Here is a 20,897-nt window from a genome sequence, read left to right on the forward strand (position 1 = left end):
GCCCCCTGATGGGTCTCTTGTCACCCAAGAGTTGGTCAAATAACAGAGTCAAAGAGACCACCTCCTCCTGGGTTTTGGCGATTCCTGGATTTCATCATTTCCCCAGAGCTGTTCGCTGCCATGACAGGGGTCCAGGGCAGCCTCCGTGGAGGACCTCAGTGGGGTACCCCTCTACAGAGGATGAAGCCAGAGCCCCTGCCAGACTAACAAGCCGGGGACGGCCTCTGCTATCCAAGGCAGTTAGCGCAGAGAGGAACCTGGCCCTCGGATGGAATCCAGGGGATCCTCCTGAAAACCCCTATTATGGATGAACCCCCAAACCACCCCAGCTTCTGTTTTCTCTCTACGTGCGCTGGAGCTGAAGACAACGGGCTAGTAGTCAGGCCCCAGGGTTTAGAACCCGGATCTGAGATCTACCTCTAACTTCTGCTGTTGCTGTGCTGTGTGACTTTGGGAAAATCTCCCAGCCTCTCTGCACCTCCATTTCCTGGTACATAAATAAAAGTTCCCCAGAGGCCCCTCCAGCTCAAGCTCATCTCAGCCTGTGCTGTTGCTTTTGTAACCTCGAAGCTTCCCTTGTCCACAAATGCCTGCCTGTGCCTGTGTGAATGCAGGTGCCCTGGGCTGGGATGCCCGGAGAGGACAGCCTGCACGCAGCCCCTCCTGCAGAACCCCAGCGGCAAGACAACCCCTGCCCGCCACCTGTCCCTGACGGGGCTGGGGTCTCCTCTCCATCATTCGGGAACTCTTAACTGGGGAGAAATGGCATCAAAGTGAAGCTTCTGACTCTCCTGTGTGCCTATTTCACATTGGACTTGGGGAACGGTTTTGATTAAAAAAAAATTGGGGGGATCCCTGGGTGGTGCAGCGGTTTAGCACCTGCCTTTGGCCTACAGCACGATCCTGGAGACCCGGGATTGAATCCCACATCGGGCTCCCGGTGCATGGAGCCTGCTTCTCCCTCTGCCTATGTCTCTGCCTCTGTGTGTGTGTGTGACTATCATAAATAAAAAAATTTTTTTTTAAATTTTTTGAAGAGTAAATGGGACACGTGAGCTCCATTCTATGCAACACAGTCAAATAGACTCAAGTCGGTATCACTTTTCCAAGGCACTAGTACATTCAGAGTCGTCTCATAAAATTACATTTTATTTTGAAAAGTGTTCAGTGTTGGGAGTTTTTTTTTAAATATAGATCCCATTTATCATGTGGTTATTTTGGGGTTTGTCCGCATAAGGAAGCCAAAGGTCCTTTCTTGGAAAGGACTCTCCTTTGTTTCGGAATGTGCGCTTTCTTCCCGCAGTCTTGGTATTAGATCACCCTTTCTTTTATGAATTGATAGATGAGGTGGGTTTTTTAGAATCCTTACGTGGTAAAAATAAACCCCTCCACTGAACCCTATTTTTTTAAAAAAAATGTCCAGCTCTGCGGAATTCCAGAACCTCAGCATGCCCGTGTCAGCAGCAAGATGACCTCCGGATTACCCACTCTGCATTGCAAGAAACATTCTGGTTTCCTTTTTAAGGAAACTGGAAGTCACAGAGGTTCAGTAACAAGCCCGAGACCACGCGACTAGAGAAGCCGGTGCTGGGATTTGAACGCAGCCCTCTCTGGCCCGGAAGCCCAAGCTGGCATGATTGCCAAGCACCTTCTCCTCACCTCCTCAAGGAAGAATGGAACCCGGTGCTTGGCCAGAGAGGACCCCATGGTGTAAGAAGATGAACCCCAAAGAAGGCTTGGATCCCAGAAAACCTTCTATTTATTAATCCTCACCTTCTATTCCTGAGAGTCTCTGGTACCTTTGGGTCCAGTGCCCCAGTGGCAGAGGAAGAAGGGGTGCAAGGCAATCCCCAAGAGCAGAGACAAGTGCCCATGTGGTTTTATTTAAGAAGAGATTTTATTTAATATCTATATGGGGTCCATGTTGCTTTTACCTTGAGTAAAAATTCTCTAGAGGGTATAGGGCTAATCTGACTGCTGAAACTGAAAAGTAAATGCATCTTCCTGGAGAAGGAACGCGGTCTTTGGGGCCAAGGGCGGACAGCTGGCCTGGAGCTGGGGGCGAGCTCCCTGCATCAGAGGGGCCGACTTCATGAGTCGGGGTCAGGGACCCTGACCTTACCAGGTCCTACGAGCAGAGTCACTCTCCTGGAACTCTGCGGAGTGTGAAGTGTGGCCAGGGGGCTCCCCCAAGCCCCGTGGCCAAGACTGGGGGCCTCTCACAGGAACCCAGCAGAGTCGGTGGGCTCCGTGTTGTAGGAGAAGGGGGCAAAAGTCCTGGTCAAGTAAGAGCTCCCTGAGGGTGACTAGGAGCAGAGGATGTTGGGGAAGTATTGGTAGCGAGGGTTGTAGCTTCTTAGGTTCCTCTTGAGACAGTAGACGAGCTTCCGGTCACAGGTGCAGAGCTGCATCTGGCAGAGGGGCCCATATTCTGCAAACGGGACACCAAAGGCACAATGAGGAGGGGAACGGGGGCTCCACCAACACTGCCTCCTGGGCTTGCTTCTATCCTCAGCAGACTCCCTGGTCTGTGTCCTGCCCCAGGAGGCTCTCCGTCCGATGAGGGAGGCACAGCTTCCACACTGGGAAATGCATGATCCGATGGAAACGGTCTAACTGCTGCCCCTGGAGAGATTTCAGCCCAGGGAGACACAGCCCCTGCCCTCTGGGAGTTCCCACCCAGTCTGACAGTGGAGACACGTTCTCTCCCCTTGGACGTTCCCACTCTGACGGTGGAGACAGCCTCTGCCGGGAAGAAAGTCCAGTCCTCAAGGAGGAGACACGGCCCCCAGAAGGAGTTTCGTGAACTCAGATGGACCTGAGCTTGAATCCCAGCTCTAGCCGTGCTCGCTGGCAAGGCTCTGAATTCTAGTTTCCTCACTCGTAAAACGGGAAGAGTGAACACACTCCAAAAGGTATTTGGGGGAGCAAGTGAGAGGAAGCATGCAAAGCATTTGGCACCTGGGGAATGCTCCGCCTGTGAGGTTTCAGCCCTTCCCCAGAGGTCAGATACACCTGCGATAATCCTGCCCCTCCTGCCCCCAGCTCTGCCCTCCCAGATACGGGCCCGGGCCGGCTGACCCCGGGGACAGCTGAGCTCAGAACCAGCAAAGACCCAGGCTCTATCAGTGGCCTGAAGGGGAAGCCCCAGGCTTACCACAGGTGACCAGTCCCCGTGCAAATCTGTATTTGTAGGACTGTGTCCGGATGTGGCAGCCTTTCTCCTCCAGCCGCCCGTAGCAGTGATCATGCACCCAACAGCACCTGCCAACGCAAGAGACGTAGATCCTGGATGGAAGGGGCATGTCCCATTAGCGGGGGCCAGCTAGGTGGGTGAGCTCTGGCAAAGAGAGAATCTAAGGGTATGGCTGAGCACTTCTCTGCTATTCCGCTGGGGCCACCTGCCACTGGCTAGTGGTTCACTCACCTGCTCTCTCCCCCAGGGTCACTGTGAGCCTATGTTTCCCAGCCTCCCTTGCGAGTGGCTGTGGCCACACAACTAGGTTCCGGTGGGGGCATAATGGTCAGAAGTGATGTCCACCACTTCCAGACCTACCCATGAAACCCTCCCACACTGTCCTCTTCTTTCTCTCTTTCCCTGTCTCTCAGATGGATGGAGATGACCCAGCAGAGGACTCTGAGGGCACAGGGGATGGCAGAGCCACAAGATGGAAGGAACCTGGGTCCGGGCATTAATATGTGAGTCACAAGGAACTGTGATGTGAGCAAAAAATAAACTTCCAGTGTGCTAGGTGTGGAAGATGGCACTTTTTAAAAGTTGATTTATAGAAAAATAGAGAAGTCGTATAGAGTGTTCCTTTGTACCCCACACCCAGTTTTTCCCATTATCAACATCTTATATTAGGTGTTACAATTAACAAACCGATATTGATATCATAGATTAAATAACTAATCAGCTAAATCATGATGCACCACTATTGATTCCTTAATTGTAAAAAGTCCCTAGTTTATTTAGATTTCCTTAGTTTTTACTTAATGTCCTTTTCTATTTAAGGATCCTATCCAGGACACCTCATTACACTTAGTTGTCAAGTCTCTTTAGTCTCCTCTTGGCTGTGACAGTATCTCACATTTTCCTTGTTTTTGATGACCTTGACAGTTTTGAGGAGGGCCGGGCTGGTATTTTGTAGGATGGTTCTCTATGGGATTTGTCTGATGTTTTTCTCATGATAAGACTGGGGCTATGGGTTTATCTTGCTGCTCTAATCACTCCAGCTTTGGCCACTGGGAGCCCTTCCAGTTGGCTCTTGTGCTCCCTGACCTATCCCTATCTATGCGGGAGGTGGTTCTTTTGAATACTTCCTTATCTTTTGGGCTCACATGAAACTCCAGGCTCCTCCTATATATTTTCTGTCCTGGTCCTAGAATCAGCCATGTCTCCAAGGAGCCTTGGTTCATTGTTTTGGAGAATGGTGTTAGAGACCAGATCTGGGCACTGGAAGTTGCTTATTGCTCCTGGATGTTGTTTCTTCTAGGTCCTCTCAGCTGAGAGAGCAAAATATCTGTGTCCATATTAACCCATGTTAGTAAACACATCTGTACCTATTTCTGTATGTAACTACCTGCCTCTATATTAAGCTAAACAGGAGTTCATACTGACATCTCCACCTCTATCTAATCCATCACCGCGGGAGAGAATGCCTCTTCCAGCAGTGGAAAACTTGGCTCCCACCATCTGCCATCCACTTGCCTCATGGCCCCATTCCACTATCCACATCAGTTATCTCAGAATTTTCCAAAGTACAATCTCTTCTGCTCACATGTTCTAGAACTTTGACACTTCCCAATCAGGAAATGGAATCTAGGTCCCTTTCCTCTCAATGCCTTTGTGACTGCCTCCACCAAGTGACACCATAGAATTTCTGAGGCTAGACCCTTTTGCCCTGCAACCTTGGGATACTCACTCTTAGGGAATCCAGCAGTCACTGTGCTGTGGGGAAGTCCCAACAGCCTTGGAGAGGCCTAAGTGAGAGGAGCCGAGCCCCCCAACCCCTCTCTAGCCTCAGCTGAGCTCCCAGCCAGCAGCCAGCCACTGGAGTGAGCCATCTGGAAACTGGATGGTCCGGCCTCATTCAAGCTGCCCAAGTTGAAGCCAGGGGTAGGGGCAGGGGTGCAGGGACAAGCCATCCTGCCAAGCCCTACCCAAAAGGCCAATTCTGAGCAAAATAAATGATTATGCTCACTCTAAGCCATTACATTTTGGGGTGATGTGTTATGTAGCAATAGAACAACTGACACATTAGGTTACTGAGAAGTTACTAGATGTCTCTTGAGCAAGTCAGCTAACCTCCCTGGCACACAGTTTTCTTGCCAATAAAGTGGCGCTTTGATACTCCTCTTCCAGAACTGACGTGGAATTATGTGAGATAATGCGGGTGCAGAGGCTGAGAGCAAAGGATGATCATGATGACCAGCTCACCAATCGGTGCCATCCTTGGGGGTCCCCCGACCGCCCCAGCCACAGTAGCAGCCATAGAAGCCGTAGTTCGTCAGGGCGGTCTTTCCAGTCACCTTCTCAATCATGGACTTGAGGTCCAGCAAGCCTCCCGGCACAGCACGCACACCTGGAAGGCAGCCCACGGCTCCGGGTGAACACACTTGCCCCACATGCACCTGCCCCTTCTCCTGCCCTGCAGCTTGCAGGGACCCGGGTGTCTCCTCCTTATTCTCCCCATTAGTGGGACAGGACCGAGAAAGGGGAGGGCATGCAGAAGAGCTACAAGTCTGGACTCGGAGAATGCTAGAACATGGGTTCAAATCCTGCCTCTGCTGCTCATTCTCAGCACAATGTGTCACTTCATCTCTCCAAAGCCTCTCCCTCTTCATCTGCAAATGGGGGTGAGGGGCTAAAGTGAGCGCCTACATTTTGGAGCTATCCTGAGGGTTAAAATGAGAGGACATGTGTGAATTTTGAGCACAGCGGCAGACACATAGTGAATGACCAAGAAATATTAAGTGTAATTAATATGGTAGCTGTAGGAAGCAGGCAGACAGGTGCTTCCTGTCTCTCCTGACGATGGGCACCTCCCTCCCCATAAATAACACCATCTAGAACATCAGGCCCAGAACCTTTAGCAGGGTGGGATCCTCCCAGATCATAGAAGCCAGCTACCTCACCTTCCAGATTGGGAGACAATAGTTTGGAAGGAAAGGTCCAGGGTTTCACAGGGAGCCAGGGACTCCCTCCTCTCACTAGGCTTCCCGCCCTCGGTAAGTCTCAGGGATCTGGCAAGACATCAGAGACTAGGACAGCTGTCGGGGGTTGTGTACACAGGGTCATGGGGCTCCCCTGTGCTGTGCAGTTACCTCCAGCTGGGAGATGGCGGCAGGTAAGGCATGTGTTGAAAACTCAGGCCAGGGACGCCTGGGTGGCTCAGTGGTTGAGCACCTGCCTTTGGCTCAGGGCATGATCCAAGGGTCCTGGGATCGACTCCCACATCAGGCTCCCCACAGGGAGCCTGCTTCTCCCTCTGCCTGTGTTTCTGCCTCTCTCTGTGTCTCTCATGAATAAATAAATAAAATCTTTTTTAAAAAGAAGGAAAGAAGAAAGAAAGAAAGAAAGAAAGAAAGAAAGAAAGAAAGAAGAAAAGAGAAAAAAAGAAAAGAAAAGAAAAAAGAAAAAAAGAAAAAAGAAAAGAAAAGAAAAGAAAAAAGAAAAGAAAAGAAAGACAAGAAGACCCAGGCCAGCCTCAGCAGAGAAGGACCCAGGAACCACGGGATGGAATAGTTACTTATGAGGGTCTAGTTTTTCATTTGGGCCTCATTTTGTTTTGTTTTGCACCAAAGTAAAAAATATGCTTCTCACATTTGCAAGCCACATTTGGTCCATGTCACACAATCACCTCTCTACCTATCACCATCTAAAATCATGCCACAGCCCCACCAGTTGGCTAAATGTCATCCCGTGTCACAGATGAGGAGACAGAGGCTCAGAGAGGCAAAGGCTCTTGCTGACGCCTACACAGGAAGTGCAGAGCCAAGATTCAAGATCAAGTCTCAACAACCTCCAAGACTAGCCTCCTTTCCACTACTCTACTGTTCCTGAGGATAGAAGGTCACGAGTTCAGAGGTCATGGGATCAGCACTTACAACAAGCCAGTAACCAAGCCAGTGTGAGAAGGCCGTTCATCTCCAGGGTTCTGGAAGAGAAAATGCATCCTGTGATGTGCCTCTCAGGAGACGCATCCGGACCCCACCCCTGGGTTCCCACCAGGCCTCACCCTCTCCTGTTGGGCAGCACAAAGGCGACCTTAGCTGGAAAAGAGGCAAAAACCTCAAGGAGTTGATCCTGGGGGGGTCACTTGGAGCCAAAGAGCACTCGTGGGGTATGGTCCCCGGTAGAGGCAGGAGTGGATTTTCCCACCACAGATGCCCCAGCACAACTGCCCCCTCTGCAGGCAATGGCTAAAATAGGCAGAGGTTTCCTAATGGAGATTTGGTGGCACAGGTGACAGGCGGGAATTGACACAAGCTGGACATGGCCCTTAATGAAGGACCAAGGACCAAGTAGGGAGGAAAGAAGCCAGGATGGAGGGAGTGATGGGGTCAGGGTGGGAGGCAGAGGGAAGCAGATGATGCTAAGTCCTCTGTTCTTTCATCTCTCGGCCCTGGCTGCCGGTTGTCAAGGATGTCTGACCTGCTGCTTCCCGGGGGGGGGGGGGGGGGGGGGGGCAGAAGCGAGGCGGCTTCACCCCTCTGTCCCAGCACAGAGAGTAGGGCCTGGCCCAGAGTGGGGCCTCCGGAAGGAAGCGCCAGCAGCCCCATGTGAGCAGCCTTCAGGGCCTTGCTGTGGCTTTGTGGGTCCCGGGCACTTTCACCTTCATGGGCCCCTTCCTCCAAAAAAAAAAAAATTCTTTTAAGTTATATCTTACAACTGTGTTGGTATGGAAACAAATATGATCCAGGCGGGATGTAGTATGATATGTCCGTTACGATTCTATTCATTTTTTCCCCCTGATTCTAAAACAATTAGATTTAAAACATTTCTATGAGCTCCAAGTACTGTGTCTACGTAAAGAATAAGTCGACCCTGGGTATTCATGAGGGCTCCTAAGAGTCGATATCACTGCTCCCATTTTTCCCAGCAGGGAAATGGAGGATCAAAGACCTCATGGAACTTGCCAGAAGCCAGGCAGCTTGTAAGAAGTGGAGGAAGGGTTCAACCCCAGGCCTGTGCACCTCTCACCGCCCAGCACAGCCTCCCTTCTCGGAGGGGTGACTTGCCTTTGAGCCTCGGAGCTCTACTCCGCGGGCCTGGAGACCCCAGCTTCCCTCCCCAGCACCTGCCTTCGGCAAACACATGAATCACCGGTCTTGACTCCCGAAAAATCACACCCAGAAGGCAGAGGAAATTCCATGTGGCTTGGGCCAGTGCCTGATTCTAACTTGGCCTCTCGGGGGTTCCTTACCGGCGCTGTCTGCTTCCCTTCCCTCTCTGGATCCCAAGGTCCGTGTTTATCCACAGCTGCTCAGCAGCTGACGGTCTGCCAAGGTTCCCCCGTCGGTGCCCGGCTGTCTCTGATCCCTGGGTTCAGTGGTCACTCGTGTGGCGCTCCGCCCCGAGCCCCTGTCACCCCTGGGGCCTGGCTCCAAGCACAGCACCTCCGCTCCCCGGGGCTCCGGCTGCAGGCGGGCCTCTCCGTGCCGCCCTTTGTCCAGCAGCTCCTCTGAGTTCCAAGAACATTCCTGAGGGTTCTGTCCACCCGTGGCCTCGCCTCGAGGGCTCCAACCGACCAGGGGACATGGCTCCAGACCCTACCCCTTCCACACCGGTCATCCCCGGCCTCTTCTCAGAGCCGCGACAGGAGGAAGAGGCCAGCCGCCACGCCCGGGCGCCCGCAGTGTGCCAGGATCTGTCCCCTGTCTCCGTAAGCCTGCCGGGCACCCTGGCAGGTGGCGGTTGTTAGACCTGCTGCTACCGTGTCTGCCCCTTCCATACTCATTTGTTGAATGAGGGGAGGGTAGTTGTTGATCTCACAGATGGAGAAACTGAGGAAGGGGAGGTGAGCTGCCCAACTCTGCAGCCCAGAGCTGTGGACCTACTCTGCTTCACTGCCAGCCCCTGTGTACTGTTCCTGGGGTACCTTTTCCGTATTTGATGAGGCTTTGATGTCCCATGGGGACCTTTGAGGGGGTGCTGGGAAGACACAGCCCCTCCCAGGAGTAGCTAATTCCTAGCGATAACAAGACCCCCCCAGGGACAAGGCTTTCATATGTGCAAACCAGCCAGTCCCGAACTCGCCCCCCAACCCCCCTGTCTAACTCTCCTGCTCCCAGCCAATCTCTCCCCTGCCCTAAATCACCGCAGCGCCAGAAGCAGGCCGCTAGGGACCTAGGAACCCACCACCCCTGCAGCCTGGAGTCTGCGGAAATCCTCCGAGCTGGCCAGGCCCAAGCTGTTTGCCCCCTGCCTGGCCTTTCCCACAGAAAAGAGAGACTCCGGGCACAGCTTGGCTCTCGTTTCTTTCGCCTCCGGATCAACAACCCCAGTGCTTCCCCGAGTGGCCCCGCACGGTGTGACCCCACATGTGTGGTGTGTCCCCTTCTCTCAGAGACTATAAGTCACAGACTGTCTTCTCCATGGCAACCGGCTCCTGGCCTCACCGTACCTGCCTGAATCGAACCAAAATCTCAGGCACATTTCTGAGCACCTTGGGCCGGGGCCATCGGTGCAGGGAACAGCATGAGGCCCCATGGAAGGGGGGTCCAAGAAAGATTGCAGAGAGGTCTCAGCGAGGAGGTGACAGAGGCAGGGACACAGCCGCCCTAGGGGCTGGAAAGTGGCCCATCGGTGGAGCTCAGAGCCGGCCCCCAGGAGAAGGATGTGGGATTGGCTATTTTTATCGAGCGACCACAGAGGGCAATGAGCACGGCGGTGAGATAATTTTGGAGTAAAGTGGTGGCTGAGGTCATGGGAGGTGGAGAGAGTGGAGACAGACAGCCTAACGGAAGCATGAAAGAGTGGCGGCCGGGAGTGGCTGGGTCCCTGGAGGGACAGAGCCCCCCTCCACGCTCCAGGACCCCCAGGTCAGGTCTCCGGCCACAGGGGACGGACAGCATCAAGCCTGCTGCACAACAGGCACACGAGAGACCTCCCCTCCATCTGGGGGGGAGACTCTGGGAGGGTCAAGGGCCTCCTCTCCCAGCCCCTCTCCCTCCCTACACCCTGCACACCCCCACACCTCCAAGCCAGGCAGTCCCCAGATGCGGTTCCTCACCAGGGAGCCCTTCTCTCCGACCCGCTGCAGGAGAGGCAGGCGCTGGGCCTGCGGGTTTTAAAGGCCTCTCTGCCCGCCTCCCACGCCCCGCCTGGGCCGCCTCCAGGCGTCCCGATGGCTCACATAGGAGCCCTGCTTCTCCCCCCGAGACCCCAGGGGACTCTCTGCCTCTCTGTGTTCCAAAGCAGCGATTCCCTGAGCGTGTCACAGTTCCCCGGGTGAGTTCCAGGAGAGACACCAAGGAGGGTCTGGCCTGGGCCACCTATGGTCCAGGGTTCCCCACCAGAGACCGGAGAGCTGGATTCCCCCTCCGGGGCAGCCCCCCCTCCTCCTGCCACAGCGTGTCTCTATCGAGCCCTCCAGCCCACGGCTCCTCCCTCGGGCTTGACTCAGGGGCAGCCAGGTGGCACCCCCCCAACTCTGTCCTCGCCCTCTTCCTGTTGTTCCTCACCTGCCAACCCTCCCGGTCCACACTGCCCGGTTCCCGGGTTGGGACGACCCTGGAGCCCGTGAAAGCCCCACTCTGGGGATGCTGTGAAATGTCCCTGGAGCTGGCACCTCCCTTTTGGCACCTGAACTCCTTACGGAATTCCTGCATTCCTTCCCTCCGGGAAGGAGAGCCCACCCGGCTGGCAGTGGGAGCCACGCAGGCTGGAGTCCCCACTCAGCCACCCAGGAGCCGTGTGACTCCAGACAAGTCACCACACCTCTGTTTGTTCCTGTGATCCAGGAGAATAATGACTCCCGGCCGCCCCAGAGGCCCACGATGAGGCGCCTGCTGTATAAAATAAGGCCGGGGGGCACCTGGGTGGCTCAGTGGTTGAGCATCTGCCTTTGGCTCAGAGTGTGATCCCGGGGTCCCGGGATCGAGTCCCACATCGGGCTCCCTGCAGTGAGCCTGCTTCTCCCTCTGCCTGTGTCTCTGTCTCGCTCTCTGTGCCTCTCGTGAGTAAGTAAATAAAAAATACTTTTTAAAAATGAATAAAATAAGGCCAAGTGGGGAGGTGCGTGGTGCAGGGGGTCGACATCACAGAATGTAGATGAGCTTCAGGTCCTGGGTTCAAATCCTGACTTCCCCACTGCAAGTGCAAGCTACATCTCCTCTGGGCTGGCTGTGCCCGGCCTGCCTCACAGAGTCCTTGTTAGGATGAAGCAAGTGAGTGCATTTATAACAGAGCAGTGGCCAAACAATGCCAGTAAGTAAATGAAGAGTAACCTTCTAGCATGTTCTTGAGGAGCACAGGCAACCGATGTTAGGCTCTGTTCTCCACTCTCTCCATCCCGAGTCCCACCCGTCCCTGACCCCCCTGTGCACACACTTTTCTGAGATGTGAGTGTGAGCTCCTTTTCCTCCCTCTTGACTTCTTTTCTCCCGTCACGGCAAACTCAGGAGCCCTTCTCCTCCTGAGAGCTAGTGGCTGGGCACCCCACAGAACCCTGTGAGCCCCAGTTCTACACGAAAGTAACTAGTGTCTCCTACATGCAAGGTGCCAGTGGGGTTGGGATCCACCGTGAACAAGACAGAGGCCCGGTCCCCCACACTTGCCCTCGGGTTCAGGGGACAGATAGTAAAGCACCGAATAAATCCACGATATGTCCCTGGGTGGGGGGATCTCCTCTCTATTCTGTATCAACTTTTCTCCTTCCCCACCAGGTCCTTCCTCCGCCTACGGACACTCACAGGCCTCGCCATCCTAAACCAAACAAGAGGAAATGTCCCTGCCTCCTCAGACCTGTCTCTCCAGATTTTTTTTCCCCTCTCAAAGCCATATTTCTGGACAGAGAAGCCTCCAGCTGCTCATCACCCACTTCCATCCAAACACTCTGCTGCCTGAACCCGCCGCTGTGTCCCTGCACGGGCTCCCAGGGATCCCCCCAAGCTTGGGCTTCACCCCTCGACCCTTTCACTCTCCAGCCTTGCGAGGCCACACTCTGCCATCCATCCTCCGCAGCTCACCCCCACCTCCATCCGGCCCCCACGTGCGGGGTCTGCCCCCCGAGTCTGCTCCTCTCTTTCTCTTCCCCTCTCCTGGGGTGAGCTCAGCAGTGTTCCGGGATTGAGGGCTCATTTTATGCAGATATCCAGAGGCTAGCCCGGCCAAGCAGAATCTGGCATGAGCTTTGACACAACAGTGTCACTCCCTGAACAAACGGTTGAGTACTGGAAGGAGGAGGAGGTTCGGTGCCAGGTCCAAGAGTCTGGGCTTCAAGTCAGACAGAACTGGATTCATATCTGGGTGTCACCTCTTACTACCGGTGTCCCCTGGCCTCCTCGAGTCTCGCTTTTACCACCATTGTAGACTAGGACAGTGATGGAACCGGCTTCATTCTAGAGTTGTGATCACTCAATGAAGCGATGCAGACAGAGACTCTCAGCACGGTGTCTGGCACCCTATGGGTGCTCGGGAATCATAACTGTTATAAATATCAGTGCTGTATGTCACTGCACTAAACTGAGAGCCCCCCGAGGGTAGGCACTGCGTCTGCTTCACCTCTGTACTCCTGGCACTTGGCACACAGTAGGTGCTAAGTTAGGTTTGCCGAGCAAATGCATGATGACTCTGGCTCTAGCTTCATACCCATGGCCCCAGCCCACACTTCAAATATAATAATTAAATATATATATATACAATCATTATAATCCAAATACCTGCCTCGCAGGGTAGCTCAGTGTCCTGCAGGAACCCCAGGACCAAACTCATCGTTTCCCTCACAGCCCAGCCCCTTTCAACTCCCCTCTCCCCGGTAAGGGATCCAATCATTCACACTCCAGGGATTAAATTGTCCCGACCACGTCCACCCCCATTGAGTAGAAGACTCTTGAGGGAAGGATCCTTCTCTGATTCATTTCTGACCCCAGCACCTGGAGCAACATCTGACACCTGGTAGGCCCTCAAGAAATATCTGTGTAATAAATTAATCCTCCCATAATCATGCTTGTTCTCCGGCACTTGCTGTGTCCGTTTTCTGCAGGCTCGTCAGAGCTGAAGCCCCACTGAAGCCAGACACACTTGGACACCCTCTCCTCCTGAGACCAGAGCTGCCGAAGTGCCCTCGGCCTCATCAGAGGAGGATCTGCTGCCCCCCGGGAGGCTGGCACATAGAGCAGGATTGCCCAGAGCTCACTGGCAGATGGGCCATATGGAGGCCCCCTGACTCCTCCCTTCACAAGAAGCTTGCCAATCTCTGGAATGTTGTAGAACTCTTCACACATCTAGCCTCTTCCAGCATTTCCAATTGGAGGGAGTTTCAAGGCTGACCAATTGGGAAGGAAGGAGAGAGGAACTCCATACTGTGCCGCCGGCACAAGGCAAGTTCACCGATGGGGATCTTGAATCCTCACAAAATCTTGGAGGGGCATCGGGACCCCATTCTAAGTAAGGAAACTGAGGGGCAGATGTTAGGTGGCCTACAGAAGGCAGACCCAAAACCTAAAGCCTGGCCTGTCACCCCAGGTCCACTTTCTTGCCACTCCACAAAGAGATTGACACCCAATAAAGATCTAAGGATTGTGATTTTCACAGGACCCCTGACCAAAGTGTCACATGACTTCCTCATACTCTAGATGGAGAAGTGAAAGCTGAGCTATAGTCAGAGCTCATAATTCTCAATAATTGCTTAATGAGTGGAACTGGGTCTTTGGTTATAAACTTACAGCCCTGAGCTAAATGCAGCCCTAGGAAGTCCTATGCTTGTCCTACTCAGTGACTTTCAAAATGTTGAAATCAGTTGGTAACGTGGAAGCACTGAGATCTCAGACAGGGGATCCCTGGATGGCTTCACGGTTTAGCGCCTGCCTTTGGCCCAGCGCGGTCCTGGAGTCCTGGGATCGAGTCCTGTGTCGGGCTCCCGGCATGGAGCCTGCTTCTCCTTCTGCCTGTGTCTCTGCCTCTCTCTGTGTGTGTGTCTCTCATGAATAAATAAATAAAATCTTAAAAAAGAGAGAGAGAGAGAGAGAGAGATCTCAGACAAAAATCCAGATTTCCAGCTTCTCTTTAAAAGACCTGGCGATCCCGGCTCTGGATTCCTACATGGCAACAGCTGGCCAGAGTGGAGAAGTACCTGCCCCTATCAACTGGACACAAGTTTAGCTTTGCCCTGGTCTCCACCGCTCCTTATTGTCTTATCCCCCACGTGCTTCCCTGCTGCCCCCTGCCTGGAGCACCCTCTAGTGGCCTGTCCTAGAACTCAGGCTTGAGTCCTATCCTCTACGCCCGGTAGCACCAATGGGACAGCAAATGTGTCATGAGAGCAGAGATCATCTCCTGTGCAAACCTGCGTTTCGGGTGCTGAGCTCAACGCCAAGCACATAGCAGTTGCTCAGTAAATGTACACTAAGGGCACCTGTCCCAGGACGAGGAGATCACGGAGGGCTTTCTAGAAGAAAAGACACCTGCATTGAATCTTTAAAAGCAGGTTGAGGAAAAAGGAACTCTTGTACACTGTTGGTGGGACTGTGAAATGGCACAGTTGCTGGAAAACAGCATGGTGATTCCTTCAAAAATTAGACGTAGAATCACCATATGACCCAGCAGTCCCATCGGTGGGTATGTACCCAAAAATTTAAAGCAAGGTCTCTTGAGACGCCTGGGTGGCTCAGTGGTTGGGTGTCTGCCTTCGGCTCAGGACGTGATTCCGGGGTCCTGGGATCGAGTCCTGCATCGGGCTCCCTGCAGGAAACCTGCTTCTCCCTCTGCCTGTGTCTCTGCCTCTCCCTCTATGCCTCTCTCATGAATAAATAAATAAAATCTTTAGAAAAAAAATTTAAAGCAGGGTCTCAAAGAGATATCTGTACACTCGTGTTGATAGCAGCATTATTCACAACAGCTTAAGTGTGGAAACAACCCAAGGGTCTATCAACAAGTGAATGGATAAATAAAAGGCGGTATATACATCCTATATACGTACAAGTGGAAGGTTATCCAGCCCTAAAAGGGAAGGAAATTCTGATGCTACAACTTGGCTGGACCTTGAGCGCATTACACGAAGTGAAATAAGCCAGTCACAAAAGCACAGATATTGTACAATTTCACTTTATAGGAGACACTCAGAGTAATCAACATCACAGAAACAGAAAATGGAATGGGGGTGGTGGTGCCAGGGGACAGGAGAAAGGATAGAGTTAGCTTTTAACGGGAACAGACTCTCAGCTTTACAAGATGAAAAGAGTTCTGGAGATGGATGGTGATGGTGGTTACACAACATCATAAATGTATTTAATACCACTGAACCGTACATTTAATATGGTTAAGACGGTAAATTTGAGGTTGTGTGTCTTGTACCACAATAAAAAAAAATTAGAATAAAGGGACACCTGGGTGGCTCAGCAGTTGAGCATCTGCCTGGGCGTGATCCTAGGGTCCTGGGATCGAGTCCCACATCGGGCTCCCTGGGGGAGCCTGCTTCTCCCTCTGCCTGTGTCTCTGCCTCTCTCTGTGTGTCTCTCGTGAATAAACAAAATATTTTTTAAAAAATTGGAAAAAACAGAATGGATGAGAGTTCACCAGGCAAGGATGCAAGGAAGGACATCCCAGGTGGAAGGAACCGCCTACGCGGGCATTGTCATGCTGGCTCATTTGGGGGGCTACAAATGGACAAGGTAGCTGAGGGCATTAGGCAGTGATGTTCGAGTAACTATTTAATTGCTGGCTCTTGGAGGGGGAGACGAGCCCTGACTTGTAACATCTGCCCATTGCTGTGCTGTAAGCACTCGCACGTGGGCAATCTCACGCTCCTAACAGAACGTCAATGGATGCAGAGCAGGGAAGATGTACCCGAAGGAGCACACCACGGGGTAAGGTGAGGCACGCTGCCTGCTAATGAAGAGCCCATGTTCTGGAACCACTGCTCATTAGCTGTGTGACCTTAGGCAAGGTTTTGAACTGCTCAGTAATGGGGATAATCATTTTACCTGCCTCAGCCCAATGTTCCGAGCTGAGGCATGGCAGGTGTTTAGGGTTGTGTTGCGTTTAGGATTGTGTTTAGGATTGAGCCCCATATTGCAGGGGCTTAACGAACATTTGCTGGGGCAGACCCATGCTTCATTTCTCAGAAAAGGGAACTTTCTCTACGTGTTTAGTAGGAAATGAGGAATGGGGGGAGGGCTGACTGAAGAGACGCACAGGGGTAGATCACAAAGAACCTTGAGTGTCAGGCTGAGGAGTTTGGACTTTACCCCTGGTGGTGGTGGCCCAGAATGGCCTCGATCAAGAGCAAGATGATAGGAGTTCAACAGGAAATGAGAAACTCCTACCCGAGAACCCCAAAACCAAACCACGCAAGCACAGGACAGGATGACACAGCTCAGCCATCAGACCTGTGTCCCCAAGCCTGGTAGCACTCGGATCACAGAGGCAGCGCTGTCTTTGCCATGATGGCAGGACTGTGGTGCCCAGAGCGAGGGCTCCTAGCCGACCTCTTCGGGAGGGATGTGCCTGGTCCTGACCCCCCCTTCCCTGAGAGCATTTCTGGAAAACTGGAAAACATCCTGTGTCTGGGTCACAGGACGCCTGTCAGATAGAGGGAGTAGGGGCTGGCTGGCGCTTGGAAGGGGGCTCGGGGACCCAGCCTCTGTCTCCAAATTTCTGAAAGTCTGTTGAGAGTGAAAAGCACCGTGGTTGTCCCATGTGGCTCCAGACTACAGAGGCAGCACCAGGCAAGGGTGCCCTAAGGAGACCCATTTGGGTTCAAGCCCAGAAAGTTTTTTTCTAATAGCCCAAATGTCCTGGAAATAGAATGATCTGTCTTGAGGAGGGTCAGCTTCCTGTCCCCAGAGGCACTTTTTCTTTATTAAGACCAGAAATATAGCACAAAAGATGGGGGCTGAGGAGGTGGGGCACGGCCCTGCTTGATTCCACTGAAAAGGGGGCTTTCTTTAAGTTTTAGGAACATGAGAGACCTGTCAAAAGCCCATGAAGTTAACCTAAGTCAATTATGAAGCATAAGTTCTAGTCTGCAAAAGTGTAAAAAAAAAAAAATTATAATTTTGCAACATTAAAAAAAAAACGCACAGAAAAGTCAGGAGCCCTTCAGCTGCTCTCCGGCGTGAACAGAGCAGTCAAATAGTCTGTGCCCCTTGCCTCACCGGTCTCCCCACCCCCGACATTGATTCATGCCACGGTCATGTTCAGGGCTGTTGCAAAAAGCAACATCAACTGAGTGGGATCTGGACTGGGTGACCTCCAGGGCGCCCACCAGCTCTGACCTTTGGTGACAGCGCTCACTGTCACATGAACCTTGAGCACTCCAAGCTTTTCTACCGAGGGCTTTGGCACTTACTGCTCCCCCCAGCCTAGAATACTAATACTTAGCATAGTATTAGCTCCGGGTCTCATCCTAAATGCCACCTCTTCCAGGAGGCCTTCCTTGACCGCCTACCCAAGGTAGCTCCTCTGCCTCCAGTTAAGCTCAGGTCACTGTTTTCCCCCTTTGTGGCACTGACCATCATCTTCAACTCTCATTTCTTTCTTTCTTGACTTGTTTAGGATTTCTGTCTCCTGCCCCTTCCCCTAGAGGCCAGGAAACTCGTCAGGCTCGTTCATCATATTTTCAGCAGCTAACACAGGGCCTCATACATATTGGTATCTGATATTTATCTGTGGAATAAAGAATAATTGAGGGGATGAACCAAGATGTGAGGGAGTAGCCATCCTCACCGGATTTGTCATTCCCTAAGTTGGCAGGCTGCGCTAAAGATACACTTAGGGGCGCCCGGCTGGCTCCGTCAGAAGAGCGTGTGGCTCTTGATCTCGGGGTCGCACGTTCGAGCCCCAAGTTAAGTATAGAGATTACTTAAATAAAAATAAAATAAAGACACAGCTGGTCGTATCTTGGGCTCAGTCTGTTCCTACCTATGTAATGGTTATTTTTCAATAACAAACTGAAGCCTGACTTCCCCCAAATACTTTGCTGAAAATGCAACTCCAAACACCTAGTCGACAGCAAGCACCTGCTCGGTTTTATCGTTGAAAAACCCACTAAACTGTTTGTTTTCTTTGAGCTAGCCTTCCTTTCTGTCTTTGTTTCTGTTGTTCCCCGCGCCCCCCGAATGTTCGTTGTCTTTTTTGCCTTGTAAACGCCTACTTGTTTTTTCACGCTGTTATGTCACTTCTTTTCTTGGAGAAACCCTGGAATAGGCTCTGATTGGCAAGATGCAACGTGGTGTCGGAGATTCTAGGCTCATGATCCTGACGCTCACAATTCCAGGCCCTTCCTCTTGTCTCCAATCCCAATCCAGCCCAGCAATCATTTCCAGAGCAACTCCTGAGGGTAGAGTGCCAGCTGGGCACTGCAGAAAACGAATGCAGAGCTAAGGCCATCAGCCTCTGCACTCTAGAGTTTAGAATCGGGGTCTGTCTGTTAGGATGGGGTAACGAGAACAGGCCTTATGCCATGCCCATAAACCTACAATAGCATTTGAACTCCTTCCCTGGGCCTAAGAGGGGCTGTGCCCCCTTGAGATGCCTTTCCAGATGTCCTCCTCTGTTCCTGGATCAGTCTTCTTAACCTCTATGTCAGCACGTGTCACCTGCTGCCAGGGTCAGGGGTGTCTATCTCCCCCGCAGGCATGTGACCCTTCATGATCTGGCCCCACGACCACCCTTTCCAGCCTTGCCTTATCTATCACCTGCTCCCCCGTGCATTCCTGAGAAGAACACTTTTTGTTCCCCAAATATACAGCATAGAAGATACGGTTTGGCAGGTGGTTAATAAACGCTCCAGAGAACAATAAAACGGGGAAGGAGGACAGGAGTGCTGGGTGCGTGTGTTGGGAGAGGGAACCTGATGGTGGGCTTTGTCAGCTTAAATAGGGTGGCCAGGAAAAGTCTGACTGTGGAGGTGACATCAGAGCAAAGTGATGGAGGAGGTGAGGGAGCAGGCCACAGGGACATGCGGGAGAGGAGTGTCACAGACAGAGAGGACAACAGGTACAAAGGTCCTGGGGTAAATGCATGGCCATGAGTTGGAGAAACCATAAGGAAATCAGGTCTTCCTTTCTTAAAAAATAAAAATAAATAAAAAATAAAAAGCCTTTTAGTGAACCGCCATCCCAGACTGGATGAGTTCCCTACTCTGACCCCTGGATCTGGTGAGCTCCCTTATGACGGGACAATCCTATTCTATCATAGTGTCTCCCCCACAAGACTATGAGCAAACTGGGGAGGGGGACCATGCCTTTTATTTTGACATCCCTGTGCCCAGCAGAGGGTTTAATATACATTTGTTGACCGCCTAAGTGGATGAGCAAACTAGACCTTGAATCCTTGAGGATGTCTCATTTCATCCCTACGCTTGGCAGCACCTGGCACACTGGCCCAGACTGGGTCTGAGAAAACAATGTGTGTGGAATGACACACAGGAATAGCCAAGGCTTACAGACACCATGCGAGGCTCTCTATGAGGCTGACCCCATTTTACCCTTTAAAGCGATCCTATGAGGTGGGCGCTGCCACCGTAGGCCGTTTGCAGATTAGGACACCAGGGATCAAAGGAAAAGAAATGGCTCACCCGTATCACACAGCTGGTAAGCAGCAAAGCCATGAGTTGAACCCAATGGGTCTGACCCCCAAGGCTCCATTAATCCAGCTCAAAGTTAAACTACCTTCCAGAGAGAGGGGACTGGGCATGGGGGTGGGGAGAGGAAGGCTCCAGGGGGCCGGAGGAGGAGGCCAGAGAGGCCTTCCTAAGAGGGCCGGAATGGCATCTTCTGGCTCTGTGTTCCCTCCCACGTGCACCAAAGTGTCTGCACACAGCGGATGCGCAGAGAAGGTTAAGGAACTGGTGATGATTCTTTTTCCCGAAGACGAATATTTTCTTGTGGTTTGAGTTCAAAAGAAATGCAAGCAAAGCCTCAGATTAACATAAACACAGATTCCAACTCTAACCCTCTTCATAACTGTGCCTGGCTTTGCCCCCAGGTTCAGGAACAACCTACTGGGTAGAAACCCCTGGTTCCCTTCACATGTGGCCTGGCCTCCGTAAGAACCACACGGCTCACAGGGTTTGCCACCTTACCAGGAAAGGGACCACAGGGCCCTCGGGAGACCCGTCTAGCAGAGCCTCTGCCTTGTCCACCCTCCCCAGGGACCCTTTTTGCTCTCCAGACCCCACCTCTCCCACCTCTCCCAGTCCAGCTGGTCTGCCCTTCCCAGTATTATGTGACTGACCTTTCTGGCCCAGCCTCAGCTCCTGCTCCTGTGGCCTGCTCTCAGGAGCAGCCCCATCAGGCTCCAGGCCCTGCCGGCTCCCTGCCCCCAGCCACAACATTGGGATCTACAGGCTGGGAATCTCGATAGACTCTTGGCTTCCGGAATCCTAAAGGCCTGAATGGGAGCGAGTGATGAAGACAGGTCTGAAGGTGGCGAGAGAAACGTCTGCCTGCACCCGACCAGGCATTCTTCTGCTCAGCCCCCAACAGCCTTCACAGATGCAGGAAGTCCAATAAAAACCCAGAGCCTGGGGCTGGAGGTATTATCAGAGGGGCCTGGGCAGTCAGCCAGAGAATTCCAGTGGGGGTGGCTTTGAGTTCACAGTGATCCAGGTCACAGCCTTATCCGGCTTGACAAGGCGGTTGCTAATCCCCCCAGCCTGGAGTATTCACCCCCAACCTCGAGCCTGAGCTCAGAACTCTCTTAAGGATCTGACAATCTGCCAAGTAAC

At 52.6% G+C, this 20,897-nt stretch overlaps 1 protein-coding gene across 5 annotated transcripts; it reads right to left on the reverse strand.

Moving 5' to 3' along the window:
* Nucleotides 1-1,128: 1,128 nt before the first annotated feature.
* PLA2G5 (phospholipase A2 group V) lies at nucleotides 1,129-20,653 on the reverse strand. 5 transcript variants are annotated; one of them, XM_026012057.2, is made up of 6 exons: nucleotides 20,405-20,647; nucleotides 8,430-8,687; nucleotides 7,111-7,160; nucleotides 5,441-5,585; nucleotides 3,158-3,264; nucleotides 1,129-2,431 (listed from the first exon to the last, which is right to left on the reverse strand). In XM_026012057.2, exons 3-6 carry the CDS (start codon nucleotides 7,148-7,150, stop codon nucleotides 2,307-2,309), a joined length of 417 nt encoding a protein of 138 aa, XP_025867842.1. In that variant the 5' UTR covers nucleotides 7,151-7,160; nucleotides 8,430-8,687; nucleotides 20,405-20,647; the 3' UTR covers nucleotides 1,129-2,306. The 5 variants fall into 5 exon arrangements, with proteins under 5 accessions (XP_025867842.1, XP_025867840.1, XP_025867841.1 ...); XM_026012055.2 differs by lacking the exon at nucleotides 8,430-8,687 and having other exon boundaries at nucleotides 20,405-20,653; XM_026012056.2 differs by lacking the exon at nucleotides 20,405-20,647 and having other exon boundaries at nucleotides 8,430-9,210.
* Between the last annotated feature and the right edge of the window lie 244 nt (nucleotides 20,654-20,897).

This window comes from Vulpes vulpes, chromosome 2, assembly GCF_048418805.1.
Source record: "Vulpes vulpes isolate BD-2025 chromosome 2, VulVul3, whole genome shotgun sequence".
Classification (NCBI taxonomy): domain Eukaryota; kingdom Metazoa; phylum Chordata; class Mammalia; order Carnivora; family Canidae; genus Vulpes; species Vulpes vulpes.

Coding starts and splice junctions, on each gene's coding strand:
- PLA2G5 (XM_026012054.2), bottom strand. CDS start 20,504: ATGTTGTGGCTGGGGGCAGGGAGCCGGCAGGGCCTGGAGCCTGATGGG. Junction 5,586..20,404: donor GCTGAGGCTGGGCCAGAAAG/GTCAGTCACATA, acceptor GCTGCCTTCCAG/GTGTGCGTGCTGTGCCGGGA. Junction 2,432..3,157: donor ACGGGGACTGGTCACCTGTG/GTAAGCCTGGGG, acceptor TCCCGTTTGCAG/AATATGGGCCCCTCTGCCAG.